This window comes from Dromiciops gliroides, chromosome 3 (genome assembly GCF_019393635.1).
Source record: "Dromiciops gliroides isolate mDroGli1 chromosome 3, mDroGli1.pri, whole genome shotgun sequence".
In the NCBI taxonomy this organism is placed as follows: domain Eukaryota; kingdom Metazoa; phylum Chordata; class Mammalia; order Microbiotheria; family Microbiotheriidae; genus Dromiciops; species Dromiciops gliroides.
Window position 1 is genome coordinate 33,443,836 of NC_057863.1, and position 22,498 is coordinate 33,466,333.

The following is a 22,498-nucleotide window of genomic DNA, read 5'->3' on the forward strand; positions in this document are numbered from 1 at the left end:
TCTCTCTACCTTGCTCACTGCTTCCTAGTTAGTTATAAAAGCGAACGCCTGTTTCTGAGGGGAGGGAAGATCACTTTATAAACTGAGTTTGGAACTTTACATTGGCCAGCGCATCAGGCTGTTGGACAGACCTTTGACTGTCTAGATGTTGTGTTGAGAGCGTGACTTGGCGATTTGTAGACCTGCTAACGCTTTGCCAACTCCAGGATTTTCCACTGTGTCCTTAGCCTAGTCTCAATCCCCCGGCATTTTTTCCATATGCAAAACCCCATTATGTTACACTTAGAATGCCCAGTCCTGGGCTCCCCTTCTTTTCTCTGGGGAGTCATGGTTTCTGAGCTGTCCGAACTATGATATTGTACCTTTGGGAAAGGGAGTTTCTCACCTGTTGATGGTGATTGTGATCTATAGAAGGGTGAGGAGGAAACCCCAGGGAGATAAGTGGGAAGAACTTGCTTTCCGCTACTTCTTCCAACTGCGGCAGTGATATTATGAGACAGGAATATTCCGTATCCATCTGCTTTCCTGGGCAAAGAAGGGACTTGGCTTTGGGTTTTGCACTTTGATTTACTTACGAATGGAGTAATTGTCTCATAAAACAGCAGGCCGGTCCTGTTAATGCTGGATTATTAGACTGTTATTAGAAAACGTGCTTACCCTAGTTGGGACAAGACTTTATCCAATGGTGCTTAAAATAATTAGCTTCTAAAATGAGGCTGTAATGAGTAGTCAGTGATTTTTTTTTCTCCACCCGCCTCCAAGGCCACACCACTTCCCCTGCTCTCCTCTCCCTCCTTCCTCTAATCTTCTCTCTCTCCTCTCCTCCCCACCCTGCTCTTTCTCCTTCCCCACCTCTTTCCCTCTTTTTCCCCTCTCCCTGCTCTGCTTCCCCTCCCTGTTGGCTCTCCTCCCCTTTCCTTCTATCTTTTTCCCCTCCATCCCCTGCTTTTCCCTCCCCCCATTGCCAATCCTGGAACTGACTCTCCCATCTTCCTGTACTGGCTTCTAAAACCTGGGAGGGAATTTCAGGTCTCTATATTTTCTGTTCAGCAAGAAGACTCTATTTGTCAATAAGAATAAGCCATATTTGTCTCTACTACACCTGGGTCATGCAGGCTTTTGCTGTGGTTGATTTAGTCTGTATTTGTAGACAGGGGTGCTGACCAAATGCTGCCGGCTTATATTGCTTGTTGTTCATGAGAATAGAAATCAACAGATCTTCATTCACGAGAGCCCTGGGTTTGGAGGTGACCCTGGCTTTGTAAAGGGTGGGCAGTAAGGTTCCGAGCTCTGCTGGGTCCTGGCCAGTTAGAAAGGCTTTCAGCATATGGGCCTGACCAAAGATCATCATTAGGGGAGCAGCCTTGCTCAGTTTGGAGAGGACATCTTATCAAGAGCCCACCACATGAGGACTGATAGGACCTCAGGGTCCATAGGGAGAGTCCTTATGTCTAGTGGTACAAGGGTCTGGGTTAGATAGTGGGGGGGTGGGGAGGGGGGAGCTGCTCCCAGGGAGCCTTCTGTGCATTTCTTGAGTTATCCACCTTGTGTAAGTAAGCTCTTAGACTTGGCTCTGGAGATATGTATGATCTGTCTCTGGAAATTCCCCAAGGCTTTGTCCTCTGTTCTTTCTGTACACAACTCATGGGCTTCCAGTGGTTGTCATCTCTATGAAGATGACATACATGCATATATGTATATATGTGTGTGTGTATGTGTGTACCTGCATGCATGTATTTGCAGACGTGTGTGTTTGCACACACGCACGGATGTGCATATTTTCAGCCCATCTCCCCTCGGGACCGCCTTTCCCACATTTCATACTGGATGCTCCAGAGACAAATCAAATACAGCATGTCCAAACTGAACTGTATTTTTTGCCTTTCTTTGTTTCCCCAGTGCTTGGCACAGTGCGTGGTATGTAGCAGGCGCTTTCTAGATACAGCTGACTGGCTGAAATCTAAGCCCAGTCTTCTTCCAATCTTCCCCGTATTTGTTGAAGGTACCAGCATCTCTCCAGTCTCCCCCGTTCATCATATCCATGCTATTCTTGACTCCTCGTTCTCCCTCACCTTGCCCACCCAATCCATTGCTGGATCTTGCCGCTTTGATTTCCATGTGTCTTGCATCTGACTCCTTTCTTCTCCTTACTTATCACTTGCCCTTGTTTGGACCTCAGTCACTGAAGCAACCTTCTAATTGGTCTCCCCGCCTCAGGTCTCTTCCTCCTCACCGCTCCCAAAATAATTTTCCTTGAGCGTAGATCTGACTGGTTTATGACCTCACTCAAATCAGCTTCAGTGGCTAAAATAGAAACTTCTGTTGAGTTTTTATAGTGCTTCATTACCTAGCTCTGCAGCCTGACTTTTCAGACCCACTGGGCATTGCTCCCCTTCCTGCACCCCAGGATATAGCCTTATTGGCCTTCTCTCTATTCTTCACACACAACCCTCCATCTCCCATCTCTGTGACTTTGCACCAGTCGCCTGTCTCCCATGCCATGAGTGCCCTCCACCCCCACCTCTGCTGTACAGAATCTCCAACCAGGAGGTAAGGACTCAGTGGAATGGAAGACGGACAGGAACTGTTAATTCACACCGATTGTCCTATCCCTTCCTCCCAGACTTAGCTCAAGTCCTACCTTCCCTAGGAAGGTGTTTTTTATCTCCCCAACTCTTAGTGCCTTCCCTCTCAAAGCTCCCTTGTATTTGGAGGGAAAGTTAATAACTGTCATCCTGGCGAGAGTGAGAAGAACAAAAAGGAGAGTTCAGTTGGATTTTTGCTCCTCGAGCACTGACTTTTTCTTTTTAAATCTCTTGAGCTTAACACGCATGCAGTAGGTGCATAACGAAGATTTGACTTGAAGTTAACTACTGTGAGAAATTGAAGGTGGGAGAAATCATGTTTATGAGGGTCAGGGAATGACCCTATAAGCATAAGGGATGACATGAGTTAGCGCACATAGAGCTAGGGAGTAGGCCAGATGGGGCTTAAAGTAAGTGGGTAGAGTTGTTGAACAGTTAAAAAAAAAAAAAGGTCAGCAAAGATTGGTGGCAAGGGTAGAAGTAATCCCACAAGGCCATACTTGATTAATTTTGTGTGTATGTGTGTGTGTGTGTGTGGGGGGGGGCAATTGGGGTTAAGTGACTTGCCCAGAGTCACACAGCTAGTAAATGTCAAGTGTCTGAGGTCAGATTTGAACTCAGGTACTCCTGACTCCAGAGCCGGTGCTCTATCCACTGCGCCACCTAGCTGCCCCTTCATACTTGATTAATTACGAGATGTTGGGGACAGAAAATAACATCGATGAGGGCAGCATCACTAATGAATCTTTCTCCGAGTGGTCCTATAAATTGTATGTGAACAACATTGTGTTGATTTAAACTTGAGAAAAGTGCATTTGTCATTGCTCATTTATTAGGACACTCTATTTTGTTCTGCCTTTCACTTTGGGGTGATCTGCTTGAAAATAATAATTCTCATGGTGTGGTTCTTTTAGCTTATCAGATGTCTGCTATCTTATTTTAGCCACAGTGAAATCATGACAAATGGGCCTGATTGGTGATGAAATGCACCCAGTGTATGTGAGCTCTGGTTGTTTAGTGAATTGGCAGCTGAGAGACACGGACAAGAATGCAGGCCTCCTGAGACTAGTGTGCCTTGCACTCCTCCACCGTATCCTTGCATCCGAACAAGGGAACCCCTGAATGGATGGATCAGTTTTGGTTTCAGTCCTGATGAGGATTTGCGGGCATATGCTGTAGTTTTAGGAGGAGATTTTTTCCTCATATTTCTCGTCTTATTAATGGTGGGGTTTTTTTTTCTCTTGCAGGAAGCCAGTTGAGTAAAACTCTCCATGAATGTACGTCACCATGATGATGACCGACCAAATCCCTCTGGAACTGCCGCCATTGCTGAGTGGAGAGGTAGCTATGATGCCTCATCTGGTGAATGGAGATGGAGCTCAGCAGGTGAGCGCAATAAGAGTGAGGATGGATAGAATTTGTACCACCTGACAGCCACAATAGCTGGGCAGGACTGATCTGTATCTTTAGGGGATGGATGTTTGTGGCTTTAAACCTTAGGTTATTTTTCATGTAAGGGTTTTCAGAACAGAGTCAACAAATGGTTTTTATTTTTAAATAGCAAGGCCGTTTTATGCAGGTTGAATCTTACCTGTTCTGTTTGATTTTCCTGACCCATTGAGAAATGTCTGAGTTGATAAATATGCTGAATAAAATCACATGTATTCTATCACCACATCTCCATTTTAAGTCAATTTGGCATTGGGAAAACTGTCATTTATTTTATAAATGAGGTGACAATTAAGCAAAAACAAAAGAAATCTTGACAAGAAGCTATACCACAGGACTACTTTATATGTAACAGACTCCCTTATTGCATTTTAGGGCATCCAATTAAAAAATAACATTTTTATTTAGCTTGCCTGCATTTGTCAACTCTATAAAGTATGGCTCTAGGAAGGATATGAGGCCATCTGCAATGACTCACATAGAAGTAGGGGAATCTACTTTGTGGCTGGTCATAAGCCTACCCAGACCTCCCACCCATCCTATTGTTGGACACAAAAGGAAAATGATGAATGTGGGTGGAGGTGCAAATTGGTATAGCCATTGTGGAAAGTAATTTAGAACTATTCCCAAAAGTTACTGGTCTCTGCCATTACTTTATAGTTATATTTTCTGGCTAAAGGAAAAGGAATTAAAAACTCATGCTTTACAGATAGGTTCAATGGATATACTTCATTTTGAATCATACTTTAATCTGTAAAAGCCCCCCAGCACTACACAAGTAGAAAAGAGATATGAGAGATTTCTTTTGTCTTTGCTTGATAGCCATCATTTATTGTATCTAGAATTCAGCACACATTTATTAGATGCCCACTATGTGCACTGAGGAGGTAAAATCCAAAAGCAGACATAGTTGCTGATCTTCAGAGCGTTTATTCTTTTGGTGGGGGTAGGTATCATCTGTACAAGGGGGCGGTATATGCTATCCACAGATACGTGCTTAGAGAAATCTGTCCCTTAGAAAGTAGACAATGTTTCTTTGATCATCAGGATCCAGAAAACCTCAGAGGTACTTTAATATTTTCCCTCCCTCCCTCCTTCCCTCTCTTCCTTCCTTCCTCCCTTCCTCCTTTCTCCCTTCCTTCTTTCCTTCGTTCAACAGGAAAGCTGGGAATAGTTGCCAAAAAAAAAAATTCAGGCATGAATATTTTTATATGATATTACTACATCATATCCCATTCTCTAGAATGTTGAAGAATCTAGTACCTTGCAATTAAGGGCTTGTTTCTTACTTATATTTGGATTCCCAGCATCCAGCCTAGTGCCTGACACATAGTAGGTGATTCGATTCTTGATGGATCATCCCTGCCCTTGGTCAGTTCTGTGGTACCTCACCCTTCATTGTTGTGTGTCACACGGTAGGGTTTGCTCACTCAATGCTCAGCCCCTTCATGTCTGGGCAGACTGAGCCATTTTTGCCCTCCCTTCTCAGTCAGGCACGTCCCTTTGGGCCATCACTAAAGGTTTGCTGTACATATTCCTCCCTTCCGTCCTCTGGCTTTTGTGGCTTCCTTCTCTCTCCCTTTCAGCGCACAGCCAGTATTGGCAGAAAAATATGACTGTTTTCCCTAAGGCTTTGGGTAAAGTTAGCAGCATAAAAGAGAAAAATGCAACCTTGGTCTCCCCATACCGTCTCCCAGCTTCCCCCTCCCAGGTGCCGTCTGCTCAGGACGCTGGGGACTCCCCATTCATTTTGCTATAAATCATTTTCTCACCTTTTAGAGTCTGGGATTCTGATTTGGTGGAGCTGGATTCTCAAGTCTAGGCTTTTTTTCCCCTCCTTCCATTTATTACATAAAATAAATAGCCTTTTTTGTTGAACACACGAGTGATTACACAAAACCCTGGAATATAGGTGGGTTGTTTTTTTCTAAGTTTTTCCCTTTGAAAGGAATTCCTTTTAAAAATAGAATGAGAAGACTGCATAGACTTTTCTCTTTAAATAAATTTGTATTGATATCTTTTGTTTTCATATCATCAAAATTCCTTCCTATATCTCCTTTCCCTGTTTTGGAGAGATATCCCTTATAGCAAAGGATGTTTTTAAAGTAAAAATGAGGAAGAAGAGGAAAAAAAAATCAGCAAAACCGTCAGCACAATATAGACAATGTTCCACAGACTGAATAGACTTTTTAAAAATTGTTTTATTTTTTCAATTAGCAAGCATTAATTTTTTTTTTCTCCCCACATCCCTTCCTTCTCCCACAAAAAGAAAAACTCTTTGTAAGAAATAAGCATAGTCAAGCAAAACAAATTCCCATATTGGCCTTGTCCAAAAATGTGTGTCTCATCATTCATATTTTAGTCCATCACCTCTCTCTTAGGAAGTGGTAGCATTTTTTATCATTGGTCTTTTGGAATCATGAAGGATTACTGTGTTGATCTGAGTTTCTAAGTCTTCCAAAATTATTTGTTTTTACAGTGTTGTTTTGTATAATATTAATTTTCTTCCTGGTTCCTTTTGTGTCAGTTCATGCTATTCTTCCCAGATTTCTCTGAATCTGTCCCAATTATCATTTCTTTTATTTTTTTTGGGGGGGGGGAGGCAATTGGGGTTAAGTGATTTGCCCAGGTTCACACAGCTAGTAAGTGTTAAGCGTCTGAGGCCGGATTTGAACTCAGGTTCCCCTGACTCCAGGACCAGTGCTCTATCCACTGCGCCACCTAGCTGCCCCCCAATTATCATTTCTTACAACTCAATAATATCCATCATCTTCCTATACCCCATTCCCCAATGCAAAAACAGTTGCTGTAAATATTGTTGTATATAAAAGATCTTCTGTCTTTGATCTCTTTTGAGTATAGGCCTAGTGGTGACATTAATGGGTCAAAGGGCATGTACTACTCAACAGCTTTTGGGGCATAGTTCCACAATGGCTGTACCCATTCGTACCTCCACCCACAATCATCATTTTCCTTTTGTGCCCAGCTTTGCCAGTGGGATGGGTGTGGGGTCTGGGCAGGCTTTTGACTGGCCCCAAAGTGCATTCCTCCACTTCCATGTAAGCCATTGCTTCGCATCATGCTTCCTACAGCTGCTATACTTTTATAGAGCTGATAGATACAGACAAGCTATGTATAAATGTTATTTTTCCTTATACATTTATTCATTTATTTGCTTATTTAGGTTTTTTTTGTTTTGTTTTGTTTTTTGCGGGGCAATGAGGGTTAAGTGACTTGCCCAGGGTCACACAGTGTCAAGTGTCTAAGGCCAGATTTGAACTCAGGTCCTCCTGAATCCAGGGCTAGTGTTTTATCCACTGTGTCACCTAGCTGCCCCCTAAATTATTTATTAATTTATTTTTGTGATATGAGTGTTATTTTTTAATTGGATGACCTAAAATATATTAAAGAAGCTTGTTATATAAAGTGGTCCCATATTATAGTTTCTTGTAAAGTAAAGACTTCTTTTTTCTTTGGTTAATGTCACCTCATTTATTTTATAAATGACAGTTTTCCCAATGCCAAATTTTTAAAAATAGAGATGCGGTTATAGGTTTTTTTTGGGGGGGGGGTGGTAAATTTTTAGTCCTCTGAGCCTCAATTTTCTTATAAAATGAGGAGATTGGACTTTGTGAACTATCAGGTCACTTCCATCTCTAAATCTATGATGCAGTGATGAATGAATCCTGTATTTCTTTGTACTCTTCATATATTCCATTCCTTAAGGCTCCACTGGTGTACAGAAATAATTTCCAAGGAATCCAAGGAGACTGCACCCATTCAGACAAATACATTTTAATTGTTTTGGGAGTTGCATACCACCAGTCAGAGTGGTCAGCTGCATTTCTGCGAACGCCAAGTTTCACCTTATGAAGCATTTCTAAGTACATTTGGCATCAGTCTCCTTTTTTTTTTTTTTTTAACAGAGAGGAGAATTTTTCTTCTTTTTCTCCCAGCAATTCTCCTCTACTTGTCAATCTGTAAAATGGGACTATCATCAAGGCCGCGTAAAGAATTGTTAGCTGCATCGCATTTTGTTTGCCTTACCCCCACTGCTACTTCAGCGCATCTGTGGAAGGTGTGCTGGTTTTGGAGTTGGGGACCTGGCTTCGGATCCTCACAGTACCTTCCTGACCTGAGTTTTCTCAACTGTAAAGAGAAGGGGTTATAGTAGATGGCCTTGAGGTTTCTTTTCGGCTCTTAAAAAAAATGGCTCACATTTACATAGCATTTATGATGTGCCAAGCACGGTGGTAGGGGTTTTACAAATATTATCTCATTCGATCCTCGCAACAACCCTGGGAGGGAGTTGCCATTATTATTACCCCCATTTTACAGATGAGAAAACTGAGGCAAATAAACCAAGGTTATGTGATTGATTTGCCTAAGGTCACACAGACTGTAAGTTTTTGCCTCTATGATCCAATGAAGGCCAAGTGTCCAGTGCCAACCCCCACGTTTCTGCCTCTTCTTCATTGAAGTGCTTGACTGTTCCCTTCCCGGCAAGGCTTATTTTCTGTCTGGTCTCCTCCCTGTGTCAGAATATTGCCATCCTTTCCCTCCCCCGCATGGCTCTGCGTTCCAAGCCTCCATCTCTCTACTTAGGTGTGCTTATGGCCACCAACATGGCCGTAAAGTCCATTGAGTTCACAGATGAGGACGTGGAAGCCTTTAGAGGTGACTCCACTTCCCCGCCATCCCTTGCCATTGACCACTGGAGCCACGTCCAGCCTGCCTCTGAAGCCAGGACCCTCCATCAGTGGCTCCGGGGGCTGTTTCTGCCGACGTTGGGCCCTTTGAAACGCTTTTTTTTTTTTTTTTTTAGAAGGGCCTTTTGGAGCCGTGACGTCTTAACGCAGATCCATGACTTGGTTGATGGAGATTGCAGGCCTTGGGAACTGTCAGTGGGAGAGAACGTTTGGGGGGGTCAGGCGGATCTTGGACTGGCCCCCAAGCTTGCGGCCATGGCTGCCTTCCACCACACATAACTTACCTAGAAGAGTGTTTACCACACCCTTAATTCCTTTCAGCTGCACAAGGGACAGGCAAAATCAGCTCTACATGGGGCAGTTAAAGAGCCTAAGTCCTAAGGACGTTCTGGACTCCCCAGACTCCCCTTCTCTGGCCCCTCCTGCTGCTGTCTTGAAGGGATCTGGATCTAATTAGAAATAGTCCTTGGCAGGGTGCTCAGATCTGTTTGCCTTCTTGCAGTAAAAGGATGCTGTTTCATTTTCATCCTCTAAACTTACAGTAAGTTTGAGCTCTTGTCATTTTTATTAAGGTAGGCAGGTTTGAAGAGGGGAGACTTCTCTTTAAAAAATATTGTCCTAGGTATGAATCAAGAGCTTTTGCTTTTAGTAACAGTTGGAAAATAGCCTTGTCCGCTGTGGGGATGGAGGAGAACGCTTGATTTTTGTGCTTTTTTTGTTTCCTAAAGAAAGAAAGTACTTGGGTTTCTCTGTTCCTTGGCAATAATCCCTTTTTTTCCCAGCCATCTCAGTCCTCCGTACACTTAGATTCCTAAAGTGCTCTGAACTCCTTTAGTTCTTGCATTGTTTAAAAAAAAAAAAAAAAGCCAGGGCTGAGCTTTTCCCTGAATTTCTGTTTGTGGCCTTGTGTGTCTTTTATTATAGCCAATGCCCATCAGTCATTGGGGCAATTGGTATCTGCGTTTATATATTCCAAAAGCTCATTGGTTCATCATTGGTTTTTCATGTTATCATGGGGGTTCTTAGCATATTATGGCATGTCTAAAACGCAGCAATTTTGGGAACAAAAGGATTAGCAGCAGTGGAATTATTTTCTCTCTTAGCTAACTTCCACATGGACTAAAGATGGAAGCAGCCCTCACTGTGTGGTATCCTGCCTCATACCTTTGAATCCACCATGATGGGAATGTTCTCCATCCTCTTGGAAGCTCTAATTCTATTCAAGAGCCAGCTACGGTGCCACTTCCTACATCAAGCTTTCCCTCATATCTCTCTCCTCACCCTCATTGTCTGTCCCCAAACAAAAAACTCCCCCAAACCCAACCACTTTGTACATACTTTATATTTACTTTCTTCCTCTGGAATCTTCTCTCTGGGATTACCTTTGCTCTCCTCTGGATATCTTATATGTATCTGGTTATCCATGTATTCTCTCTCCCATTGGAATGAGATGAGGTCTCTTTTTACCTTTCCTTTATACCCAAGGTCGAGTACAGCCTGGAACACATAATGGGTGCTTACTGTTTGTTGATTGATCAGTTTACCCAGGCTATAATAGTTAGTGCTATTCCCATGGGACTAAAAGTATTTAGTTAATTAGCAACTCTCTGTGAATGTAATAGTTAATAATTTTCTACACTGAGCCTTGAAGAATGGGTAGAGCTGGGATAGGCAGATGCAGGTGGAGGGGTGATAAGAAGGTGTGGGTGGGGAGGGGTGGGGAATACTGGATGTTCCCTGGAATCAGAGAGTGAACCAGCCTGGCTTGAGGAAGAGGGTTTGTATTGACAGAAACTCATCTTGGTAAAAGGGATAAAGCCCCTTTCTCACCACAGACCGTCTAATGAGATGTAGCGGATAGATCATTGTTCCCTATCTTGTATTACTCCCTGATTGACTGTGTGACCCTATGCAAGTTCTTTTCTCCTCTGTAAAATGAGGGCTTGGACTCCCCTTTCCTCCCACTAGGGTCAGGTCAGACTGGTTGGGTATTTAGGTTCTTCCCATCTCCAGCACTGACCTGGTGACTATCAAACCTCTGAATAGCATGGCTGATGGGAATGGACTCATTTCATGAGCAGCTGGAAAAGCTGGAGAGGCAGACAGAGAGTCAGGTCATCATGGAAATGACCCAGAGGAAGATGGAGCCTGGGATTAGACCTTTCCATAGCCTTGGAAATGTTTGACTAAGTGAGATTGAGGGCTATTGCCCAGATTTTCCAGTCTGCTTCTGTCATCACTATTATGGCTGTAGAAATGGTTTCCTTTCTATCTGGTTAGAGTATCTGTAGGTGTAGTGGAGTTCACAGGAAACTGTTATCAAGGGCACAAAGAATAGCCCTTATCCCACCCTCCCCTTCTGAACTATCTTTTTCTCACCATTTCCCTTCTAATCTTGAGTCAGGTTAATCTTCCTTTTTTTTTTTTTTCCCTTCTCATTGACGAAATTTGATGTGATTCACTGATCTTTCCTTGAGAGCTCCCTGCCCTAATCACTGCTCCCTCCTGCTTAAATTACATTGTAATATCTATACAATTCTCTTCCTAATTAGTGATCTGTATACGTAGTCAAGCATTTATTAAATGCTTACTCTGGGCTAGGCACCGCGCTAAGTGCCAAGACTACAAATTCAAGCAGAAAGATAGTTATAGAACTGAAAGGGAGGGAGGACCGAAGCCCTCGTGTTATATCTCCCAGCTTCTTGATGATGTGGATGGTCTCATTTTGTCCTTGAATCTTTAGAACCTATCAGAGTTCCTGGCTCATGTTTGACTCTCAGTAAATAATTACTTCTTGATAGCAATTGCATCTCAAGGGATTCCAAGCCTAAACAAAAGTCGGGTCAAACCACCAGGTGGGTAAATTTCCCCAAAGCAGTTGTACAGAAATGAGCAAGTGCCAGTACCTGGTACTAGATAAAACCTGTCACTTGAATAATGTTTATCTTTTTTTTAACCCTTTTTAGTATCCCCAGCACTTAGCTCAGTGCCTAGTACACAGTAGGTGCTTGCTGGTTGACTACTGTTTTATGCCTGGCTTAGTTTTGCTCAATTGTCATTTTGTCCCCTTCTCTGGGAGAGGTTGAGGGTAGGAACGTATTTAGAAATGTATCTGTGAAAACAAAAGATTAAAATCTTTCTTAAAAAATGATTATTTGTTAAGCAATAAGGGCTTGTGCTTAAATCTGAACAGGTTGTCTATATTGTCCATTGTCTAGATAATTAAATGGAGAGAGAGCTGGAAGTAATGGACAGAGCAACCACAATCGAGAAGACCTAGGTTCAAATCCTTCTTTCTAACACTTAGTAGCTGTGTGACCATGAGCTAGTCACCCAACCACTCTGAGACTCAGTCTCCTCATTGGTAAAACCCAGTTTGTTGTAGTGGACACAGCACTGGGCTTGAGGTTAGGATGTCTTGTGCTGTGTGATCCTGGGCAAGGAAATCCCTGTAAAGAGGAGGTTGGTCCCTTCCAGCTCAAAATCTATGATACTCTGTCCAGCAGGCCTAATCTTACAGGACATTTGTTCTCAGGACAAAACGCACACGTACACACACACACACACACACACACACACACACACACACACACATCACTTTACAGACTTTAAAGGAGCATATAATTTTCCCAAATGAAATGTTATTACTTGATCAAGCTCTGTAGAATACTCTATTGCTAATTGGATTGGTATAGCATTAAAAGTGCAGATTAAAAAAAATTAAAACGGGGAGCTAGGTGGTGCAGTGGATAAAGCACTGGCCCTGGATTCAGGAGGACCTGTGTTCAAATCTGGATTCAGACATTTGACACTTAATAGCTGTGTGACCCTGGGCAAGTCACTTAACCCCAACTGCCTCACACACAAAAAAAATAAATTAAAAAAAAAACCATACAAAATGTCAGTTATCATCATAATTTGACCAAACTTTTGCTATTTAATGTTGTCTTTGTTCACATTCTTGCCGTCAGCATGTTCATCATTCTGTAGGTTTTCTGCCTTTTTTTTTTTTTTAAAGACAGGCTCTGTCACTGTTTCCCATTGGGTTGTTGCTTCTAGTCTTAGGATAATTGTCACTCTCTTAGAAATTCATTTAGCCGCACAAGTCCAATGACTTAAAGCCTACCCCCCCAAAAAAAGAAAGAAAAGAAAAAGAAATTTATCTCTTGAATGGATGCCATTGCCTAGCCTCCTCTTCCTCTTCCTCTTCCTCTTCCTCTTCCTCTTCTTCTTCTTTGGGCAATGAGGGTTAAGTGACTTGCCCAGGGTCACACAGCTAGTAAATGTCAAGTGTCTGAGGCCAGATTTGAACTCATGTCCTCCTGAATCCAGGGCTGGTGCTCTATCCACTGTGCCACTTAGCTGCCCCCTAGCCCCTTCTTTGTGGCAGCCCCATAGGCAGATAGTGTAGGGAGATGTTCAGAATTCTCAATCACCCCGAAGTCTTGCTTTGTTTATTGGAAAAAAAAAATCCTGCTTGCATTATGTATGGGTGTTTTTTGGTCTTCATTGAGACAGGTTTGCCCTTGTCTGCTGGCAACAGAATCCTAGTTAGCTAGTCAACCTAGAGAGGGATGCCCTTTGCAGAGCTTGTCCAAATCTCTTTATCTGTCTCATAAAGGAAAAGAGGCACAGAGTGTTTTTAACATGCTATTCTGTGTGGCCCCCACGATTATAATTATGATCCCTCTTATCTGTCTGGGTGAGAGACACTTGAGAGTGTAATCAGCCCAAGGTGGCCCTAATCAAATGCTGGATTCAGTTGCTATCTTTCAAACCTTAGGAATTCAGCTGAATGTTAGAGGAAGAAAAAGTTTTCAGGGGACAGGAAAAGACTGAGTTTTCAGGATGGAGAAGCCCAGGATAAGATGGTACGTTGAGTTTGTAAATGGTCATGACTTCCAATATAAGGACCTTAGGCTTTTCGACTAGGATATAGAGCACCCGTGAACCCATTTATTTTGCATTGTATTTTTGGGTTGACTAATGGCAAAAAATATCAATGATACTTCAGTGCCACACATGAGGGTTTTGAGGTAACTTAAAGAATCAGAGCCTTTTTAGATGTATTGAGCTTATGGCTCATAGAAATTAGTAATTCTCCCCCCCAATAAATGTTCCAATTAAAAAAAATAGGATCTAAAAAAATATAGGTAGTTTTCCAAAATGAAAACACAGGTGGTTAATAATTATTTGAAAAAAGGCTCAACTTTATTAGTAATTAAAAAATGCAAATGCAAAGCGAAAACCACCATATAGCCAGCAATTTGGCAAAAATCATTAAAAGGAATACAACTCATTGTTGGTGGGGTTATGGAGAATCAGTTACACCCTTCACTGGGACTGTAATTATGGTCTTTTAATTCAGCCATCTGGCAAAGAGCAGTAAGTTACAAAATAACAATTATACATTTGACTAAGTAATCCTGTTATTGGAAACATACCCAGAAAATATTGTCAATAACTTAGGAAAGCTACCTTTTTGAAGATTTTCATAGCTTTATGTATAATTGCAGAAAACCCGAAGTGATGTGAATATCTAGCAGTAGTGAAAAAAATTCAATACATTTTGGCCCACCGATTTAAGAACTGCCATGTTGTAACTACAAGCATTAAACCTATAAAGAAATTTGGAACCCCTGAAAAAAGGTCAAGTGAAAAGAGAAGAATGAGAAAAACAGACTGTGTACTAACTATGACCATATAAGAAGAAAAGTGGGAATGAAGAGACAATGGAAAAATCCTGATGGAGACTTAGAGGGAGAGATGGAAAAAGGCCTGATATTTTATGTGTTGAAATTCATTTATTCAAGGGCAGTCATTTAATTGTGCAGCAGCAATTTAGGAAGTGCCTGCTATGTTCCAAGCACTGGGGTAGGGATAGACAAAAATGAAACTGTGTTTGCCCTCAAAGAGCTTTCATTCTATCGGGACACAGATAGACACACCAGACATGAGATTGTTTTTGGCAGTGGAGGCACTAGGAAGGGACAGGAACAACTTCCTGGAGAAGGTGATGCTGTCCCCGTGACTAGAATATAATCTCTCCTGACTTCCTTGTTCTTAGTATCCCTGATTTTCTTTAAAACTCAGCTCCTTCTCCAGGAACCTTTTTCTTATTCCCTCCCATTCCCACTACTTCTAGTGTCTTTTCCCTCCTCCTTTCTCCACAAATTAGCTTGTGAATATTTTCTGTCACCTAAAGAGAGGGTGGGACACAGTGGTCACTTAATAAATAAATGTTGAGACCTGATCTTCTGTTAAGAAGTAATGGGGTGGTGCAGCTGGATTACACAGTGGATAAAGCATCAGCCCTGGAGTCAGGAGAACCTGAGTTCAAAGCTGGCCTCAGACACTTGACACTTGCTAGCTGTGTGATCCTGGGCAAGTCACTTAACTCTCATTGCCCCCCCCCCCCCAAAAAAAGAGGTAATGGAGGGAGGGAAAAATTTACATGATAGTTTTATATTTAAAAGGAATAGCAAGTTGTACACAAGTTGCAGTTTCATATGCAATCATATTTTTCATTATACTATGTTATGGAAATGCTTGGTTTATTCCATAAGTTAAAAGTAAAACACATTTTTTTAAAAAAGAGATAATGAGGTGTAGAGGGGAATAAGCTAAAATTCGTTGACCCCTCTTTCATCCAGGCTGGGTTCTCTTTAATCACTCATTGTTCTAGCAGATCAGCTATTAGGCTAAATGAGAAGCCAAATTCAGCAAATCGCTTTGCCAAATGCTCCTGTTTTGCAAATAATTTGCTGGTAACCTATGGTGACTGTAACCTGTTGGCTCTGAACTCATTCCTAATATCAAAACTGTACTTCACAGTATATCAGGGTTAGAGTTAGGCTTTCAATAATTAACTCACATTCTCAAGAACTTTAATTAACACCTGGGAGACAGTTTGGCCAGGTCCAGTGGATAAACACTGGACTAGTAGCCCTGCTCTGCTTACTTAATGTGGTGGTTGTGACGATCAAATATGATGATATATATATATATATATATTCTGGAAAGCAGCAGTGAGGATGCAAATGAACAGTTGTAATTTTGCTATTATTTTATTTTGATTGGTTTTATGATCCACATCTATCTATTTACTTTTCTTGAGGTTGGTTTTGATTGTGTCAACCTTGAATGTAGTAATTCAATTCAGTGCAGTTTGATGCAGTAAGCTTTTCCTTGTTGCTTTCTATATGCTAGGCTCTGAGAATTCCTAGAAAAGTAGTTTGTATTGTATTGGGAGGAGGGGACAGGAGAAGACATCATTTGGCTAAGCAGATTCGTTCCCACTTATGGATGATGTACCTGAAATTTCTTCAGGCTATTTTTTTCCCTTAATGATTTTTAAGGTGATATTGTCCCTAATAGCTCACCTTGATATAGACTATCATGTTCTCTTAAGCATTTTACTCAAAATGAGTATTGGGTGGGTTGTATAAGTCTTTTATGGAAATTGAACCTCAGGAAGATGAAGCCACTTGTCCTTTTTTTTTTTTTTTTTTTGCGGCAATGAGGGTTAAGTGACTTGCCCAGGGTCACACAGCTAGTAAGTGTCTGGGGTCGGATTTGAACTCAGGTCCTCCTGAATTCACGGTTGGTGCTTTATCCACTGTACCACCTAAGTGTGCCCCCACTTGTCTTAAGGTCACACAATTAATAAATGCTAGAGGTACAATTCAAACTCGGGTTTCTTGACTGTAATCAAGTGCTCTGTCCATTATACCATTGTGCCCCTCTTAGGATCAAAGGCTTAAAGCTAAAAGAGACCTTAGAGGCCATCGAGTACCACCCATTTTACATATGAGGAAACTGAGACACATAAAAGGTTAAAGTTACTTAGCCAGTCAAGTATCTGAGGTAGCATTTGAATTCAGATCTTCCTGACCCCAAGTCCACTGTTTTTTTATTTATACCATTCTTCTCATAGTAGTGCTCATGGTCTTGTTTGATTCTCCTTCATAACATTCTGCAGGTGAGCTCTTACTCCAAACCAGTTTTGCTTTTGGCCGCCATGTATCTTTGATGGCGAGTTAGTGTTGGCTGAGGGTGGTGATTTCTGAACTCTTTTGGCCTCCCTGTTGTGGCAACTGCTTTCCGTCATTTAAGGCTCTCTAATAGGTGGTGTTTGTCCATTACAGCTTGTTGAGACAAGCTGTTTCCACTGCTGTAATTGTACCCTGTGCCTTCCGATCTTTATCCTCCTCATCTTTGGGTTTTTACTGTGGCTGTGGCCAATCACAACGATCCGACTGAATGCCCGAGTACCCACACAGACACTGATGATTGTGCAATGCCTGCTTCATAGGTAGCCAGCATTTCCTTTTTCATTCTATTGTTTGGTGCTCACCTCTTCTGGTGTGTTCCACGCTCGGGATGAAGTAGCCATGATGTACCGACTTGGACCTTCTGAGTCTCCTTCAATCCTGAACCACATTTTCCACAAGTTTTTGCCATCCTCCCTGTGCCTACTAGCACAGTGAAGTCATGGATTTTTTTTTTTTGGCCAGTTTGCTGTGGAATTATTCTCCTGTGTTAATGTTCTGCAGCGGATGCTTCATGGTGGTCCATTTGCGTGTATTTGTTGCATGGCCCCATCCCTAAGTATCCTGGCAAAGCATGTGTCTTGTTGCCATGGGGCGGGAAATCCGCTCTGCCATATTGTCTCAGATCTAGAGTTGGAATGCATCTTAGAGGCCATCTCTTAAGTCCCCCTCCCCTTTACTAAGCCTAGGAAGTTTAAGTCACTTGCCCAAGTCCCACAGTTATTAGACGTCAGACACACTGATGCTCTTTCCATTGTACCAGATAGTCTGTGGTGAGGCCATATTTGCATGCTTTCCAAGTTCATATTCAGTTCAGTTCAGCAAGTGCCTACACTAGCACTTTTCTGGGTACCGGGGGTATGACAAAAAATGAACCTGCTTGCATTTTACCAGAGAGATATATATAGGTAAGTGAAATCAAAATATAGGATAGATAAATACAAGAGACTTTGGTGTAGGTGGGAGGAGAGCATTAAGAACTGGTGGGATTGGGGCAGCTAGGCGGTGCAGTGGATAGAACACTGGCCCTGGATTCAGGAGGACCTGAGTTCAAATCTGGACTCAGACACTTAACACTTCAATAGCTATGTAACCTTGGGCAAGTCACTTAACCCCAATTGCTCCCCCCCCCCCAAAACAAACAAACAAACAAAACAAAGCAAAAACAACAACAGCAAAAGAACTGGTGGGATCAGCAGAGACCTTGCATAGGGGATGTCCCAAGCCTTGAAGGGAACCAGCAATTTCAAGAGGTGATGGTGAGGAGGGAGATCCTTCTAGACATGGGAAACAGCCTGACTAAGGATATGGGGACGGGATAGAACCTTCCATAGCGGAACAGAGCATGGGCCAATTTTGTTGAAATGGTGAGTCAGTCCATAAAGGGGAATAGCAGGGGGGAAATTCTGGGAAGACGGGGAATCTCACTTCTTCATTTCCTTCCTGAAAGACAGGAGAAGTAATAGATGCTATATTCAAGTGCAGAAGTATTGTAGATTATCTAATAGTCTATAGATTTTGAAAAAATTAAGGTTTTTTTTTTGGCATTTTAAGTTTTAATAGTTGGGTTGATGACTTTGATGTTCAATAACTGTCATCAGTTAGAAATTAATATATTAATAAATAATGAAATCTGCTAGGTGGTGTAATGGATAGAGTGCTGGCCCCAGAGTCAGGAAGGAACATCTGGGTTCAAACCCAGCCTCTGACACTGTGTGACTCTGGGCAGTTCACTTAACCTCTTTGCCTCAGTTTCCTCAACTGTAAAATAGAGATAATATCACCTACTTCATAGGGTAGTTGAGGATCAAATGAGATCATGTTTGCAAAGTGCTTGGCACAGTGTCTGACACACAGTAGATGCTCAATAAATCTCTCTCTTCCCCTCCCACTGAAAAAATTATTTATTAAGCTTCCAGTGAGTGCTGCAAATATGGACAGAGAAGTGAGTCCCTTTCTTCAAGTTTACATTTCTATGCACTCACATGTGCATGTATACCTATAGATAATACATAAAATAAAGCTAGACATAATCTGTCTTGGTTCTAGATTTTATAAGTGCTTGTCAGCCTGTGACTTTTATGTCCTTTGAAGACTGGTCAAGTTCTGTTTGTATAGACTTATCTCCAGGTTGGCTGAAGGGTCATGGATTTTTTTGGTCACAACATCTTACAAAGATTCCTTTTTGAGCTAGAGAGGAACTGTCATCTGTACTGATGAGGAAAACCCACAGAATCCTTGAAATCATGAAATACTCCTACCCACACATTTACCTTTGTCATTTTTTTCTCCCCACCTGTTCTTTCCTCTTTAAAAAAAAAATGACTAGGTTGCCTTTGGAAAAATATAGTGTTTTTAATGACTCCCAAGCACCTGCCTTTTAATAATTCTCCCTGAAATCAGGCAAGTCGGGGAATAGCACAAGTATCAGAGAATTAATGTTGAAATTCACCCAGAGAGCAGTCAGGAAGCCAGAAGAAAGGAGGTGGAGTGGGTCTGCAACAAGGCATAATTACACCCCCATCCCCACCCTCCCCGCCAAGCACTGCCTTGGTGTCTGCCCATTGTCAAGAGAGGAAGACCACTATTATGTTTGGAGGCTCTCCTATGCAGGAGGACACAGGAGAATATGGACAACACTTGCACAGGAAGGGGACGTGTGGAATTGATTATGGTCAAGCCAAAGCATGTCGGGTTTATAAGCATTTATTAAGCACTGGGGATACAAAGCAAAAAAGGCAAAACGGGTCCTTTCCCTCAAGGAGTTCCCGTTCCAATGGAGGAGATAACCTGCAAACAACTGAGTGCATACAAGATGCCTACAGAAAATATTGGCGGTCATCACAGAGGCGTTTCCAGGAAAGACCCCCTGCAGAAGGTGGGATTTCTGCTGAGATTGAAGGGAAGGCAGGAGGCAGAGAGGAGAGGAAGGAGAACATCCTGAGAAATGAGGACAGCCAGTGAAAATGCCTGGAGTTGGAAAATGGAAGCCCATGTGCCGTGCTGGAGGCCATACCTGTTATCAATGAGCTCATACACCCATCGAGATATCAACGGAACAACTTCCCCTCCTGCCCTCCTGGGTTGTTGTTAATTGTGCCAAGGCCCTCCGGCTTTGATTTCTCCTTCCTAGGATGAAGAATAGGGGACCTTTCAATAATTACTCAGTACAGTATTTGCACAGTGGACCATAGCACTCCACCCCATTTGTGAAAGCGATTGCCACATTTTCTTTGTTGTCCATTGATTAAGAGCTCCTTGGGTTTCTACCTCCATTTAGTTGTTAATTATATGTTTCAAATTCATGTGCCCTGTTAAAAATCACTTACACATAACTTTGAAAAGAGAACTGGATGCATGCAGTTGCTTCAGGGGGCAGAATATTGTTTTGGAGGCCTTGGGAAATAAATCCTAAGAGTGAGTTCACTTACCACCAAGACATATTTCCCCCGTGTATATAAACAAAAGAAGTCATAGTGTGCCTGGACGTTATTTGTCCCAGATGGAGTTCTAAACTTGGCTCGCTTCCCCCTTCTGATGTCATGGTGTATAAACGGGCCTTGGAGTTGGAGAGATGTGCATAGAATCTGCTGTGTGTTCATGGGTGATGCGGGTGGGAGAGAAGGAGGGGACGTGCTACTTGGAAAATCTTGGGTCACCATTTTCCTATTTGCTGTCTGCCCAGAATGGTGTCAGTTCTGAGTCTGACCTTGGTGCAGAAAGAAGGGGGAGCCCTGGAATGGGCTGTTCCTGTGGGTGAGTCTGGGCGTCTGTATGGACGAAGGAGGCCGCTGATGCTTCTTAGTTGGAAGGTCAGGAGACTCAGCCGCACAGCTGCCCTTTCCCGGATCTTATCAGCTCTGACGAAGAAAATGAAATCAGTTACCACAAGTCTGCTTCAAGGAACGCTTTGGGACAGCACTTCGTGTGTGTTGGTCTGGAATTCTTCATCTGTGTACCTATTCTCTCAAGCACTTTCTGTACTTAAACACTCAGCTGTGTAGTTATGTTAGGACTTCCTGATGTCAAGAGTGTCAGATTCCTAGATTCAGATTTGGATTCTGCATGAGTGTTAGCAAGGCATATCACTATACGCCTCTGATTTTTCTCAGTTTCCTTATCTGTAAAACACAGGGGGATTATCCTGGATGATCTCAGAGGGCCTTCCCACTTCTAAATCCAGAATACCATAAACTGATTCTCCTGCATCTTGAAATTTCTTAGGGTTTATCACATGCATATGAAAGGCAATTGCTTGCAGCCCTAAGGTAGGAAGCTCTTTGCAGAATTTAGAGAGGCAGTGTGGTCAGTGGAAAGAATATTTTGGGGAGGTCAGAGGAACCCGGGTTTAAATCTTACTTCCGAGGACACTTGTTAACTGAGAATAATAGTCACAAAGGTAATAGCTAGAATGTATAGCCCTTTAATATTTGCAAAGAGTTTTACACATATTCTCTCTTTTGCTCCTGTGTGGAGGTGAGCAAATTGTTTGCCCTCTCTGAGCCTCAGTTTTCTCAGCTGTATAGTGGACATAATCAAACCTGTAGCTTCCAACCTCACATGGTGGTCATGAAGTTTAGACATGATTTGGTATGTCAGGTGCCTTATATGCCTTAAAGTCCTCTATTCAGTCTGGTTGTGTGTGCTTGCCTGCCTGCCTGTGTGTTTAAATCATTGGTTCATTTGTTGTGTTTTGAAACTATAGCACTGGCCACATGATGGTGATAGGAAGGGATGGGGGCCCAGAGCTGAGTAACAGATTGTAACTCATTAGAATTCTGGCCCTTGAATCCGGGGTGGGAGATTTCCTTCAAGTATGGTGTCCAGGCCCTCTTAGTTAATTCTGGCTCCCTTCCCAAGAATTTTAATTAGGAACAGTTGATTAAGGTGATCCAAACTGCTCTGCAGCTGTGCGGAAGCCCCTGGAAAGGGGAGGCTTCATTGTGTATAGCAACATTGCCTAACTCAAAAAGCCTTGGGTCCTTGAGGGACAGCTGATTGACTGATTGAACACCACAAATTAACATTATCTGCCTTGTATCGAATGCTTATTTATTTTCTAAGCATTTCTCACTTATGTTTTCACCAGATTCTGCCTGCTTTTGGGAGTGTTGAGGGCTCCGAATGAATTCTTCTAATTTTTTTTAACATCACGGACCCTGTCATCAGTCTGGTGAAATCTAGGAACCCCTTCTCAGTATAATGTGTTGTTTTTTTTTAATGCATATGGTAAAAAAACAGAGGATTACAAAGGACACCGATTATGTTGAAATACAGTTATCAAAATATTTAAAACAAAACCAAAAAAACCCCATGCTCGCACTCACAAATCCCCAAAGTAGGTGCAGAGACCCTGGGTTTGAATCCTGGCGTTGTTTCTGGACTCCTTGTGTGATCTTGGCCAAATTAGTAGATTCCTAATCTCTAGTGCTGTGAAGGAGAGGAAAAGATTTAAAAAATACTGTTATTCTACAACGTGTTGCTGCTTCCATCCCAGGGCCTATATCGGAGTGTTAAGTAAGCTGTGAAATCATCCAGTCAGAAAATCTCAAAGTGGGGAAGCTTTGAATTTTATGAGGGGCACAAAGCAGGAGTCCAATTGAATGAAACATTTCCCTTGAGATCTGTGGACTGAGAAGAAGTTGGGGCCTATCCTCCAGGATGCCGCAGGAGTGTGACTTAGGTTTTCAGAGGTTTGTTTTGT

General features: G+C 42.3%; 1 protein-coding gene across 1 annotated transcript in view; it reads left to right on the top strand.

The window, feature by feature from the left end:
• The window catches only part of FNDC3B (fibronectin type III domain containing 3B), a 399,493-nt gene that overhangs the window by 86,529 nt on the left and 290,466 nt on the right, over positions 1 to 22,498 (top strand). Inside the window, exon 2 of the mRNA XM_043994436.1 lies at positions 3,833 to 3,971. Coding sequence (XP_043850371.1) covers positions 3,861 to 3,971 — 111 coding nt within the window. The 5' untranslated portion in view covers positions 3,833 to 3,860. The remainder of the gene's footprint in view (positions 1 to 3,832; positions 3,972 to 22,498) is intronic.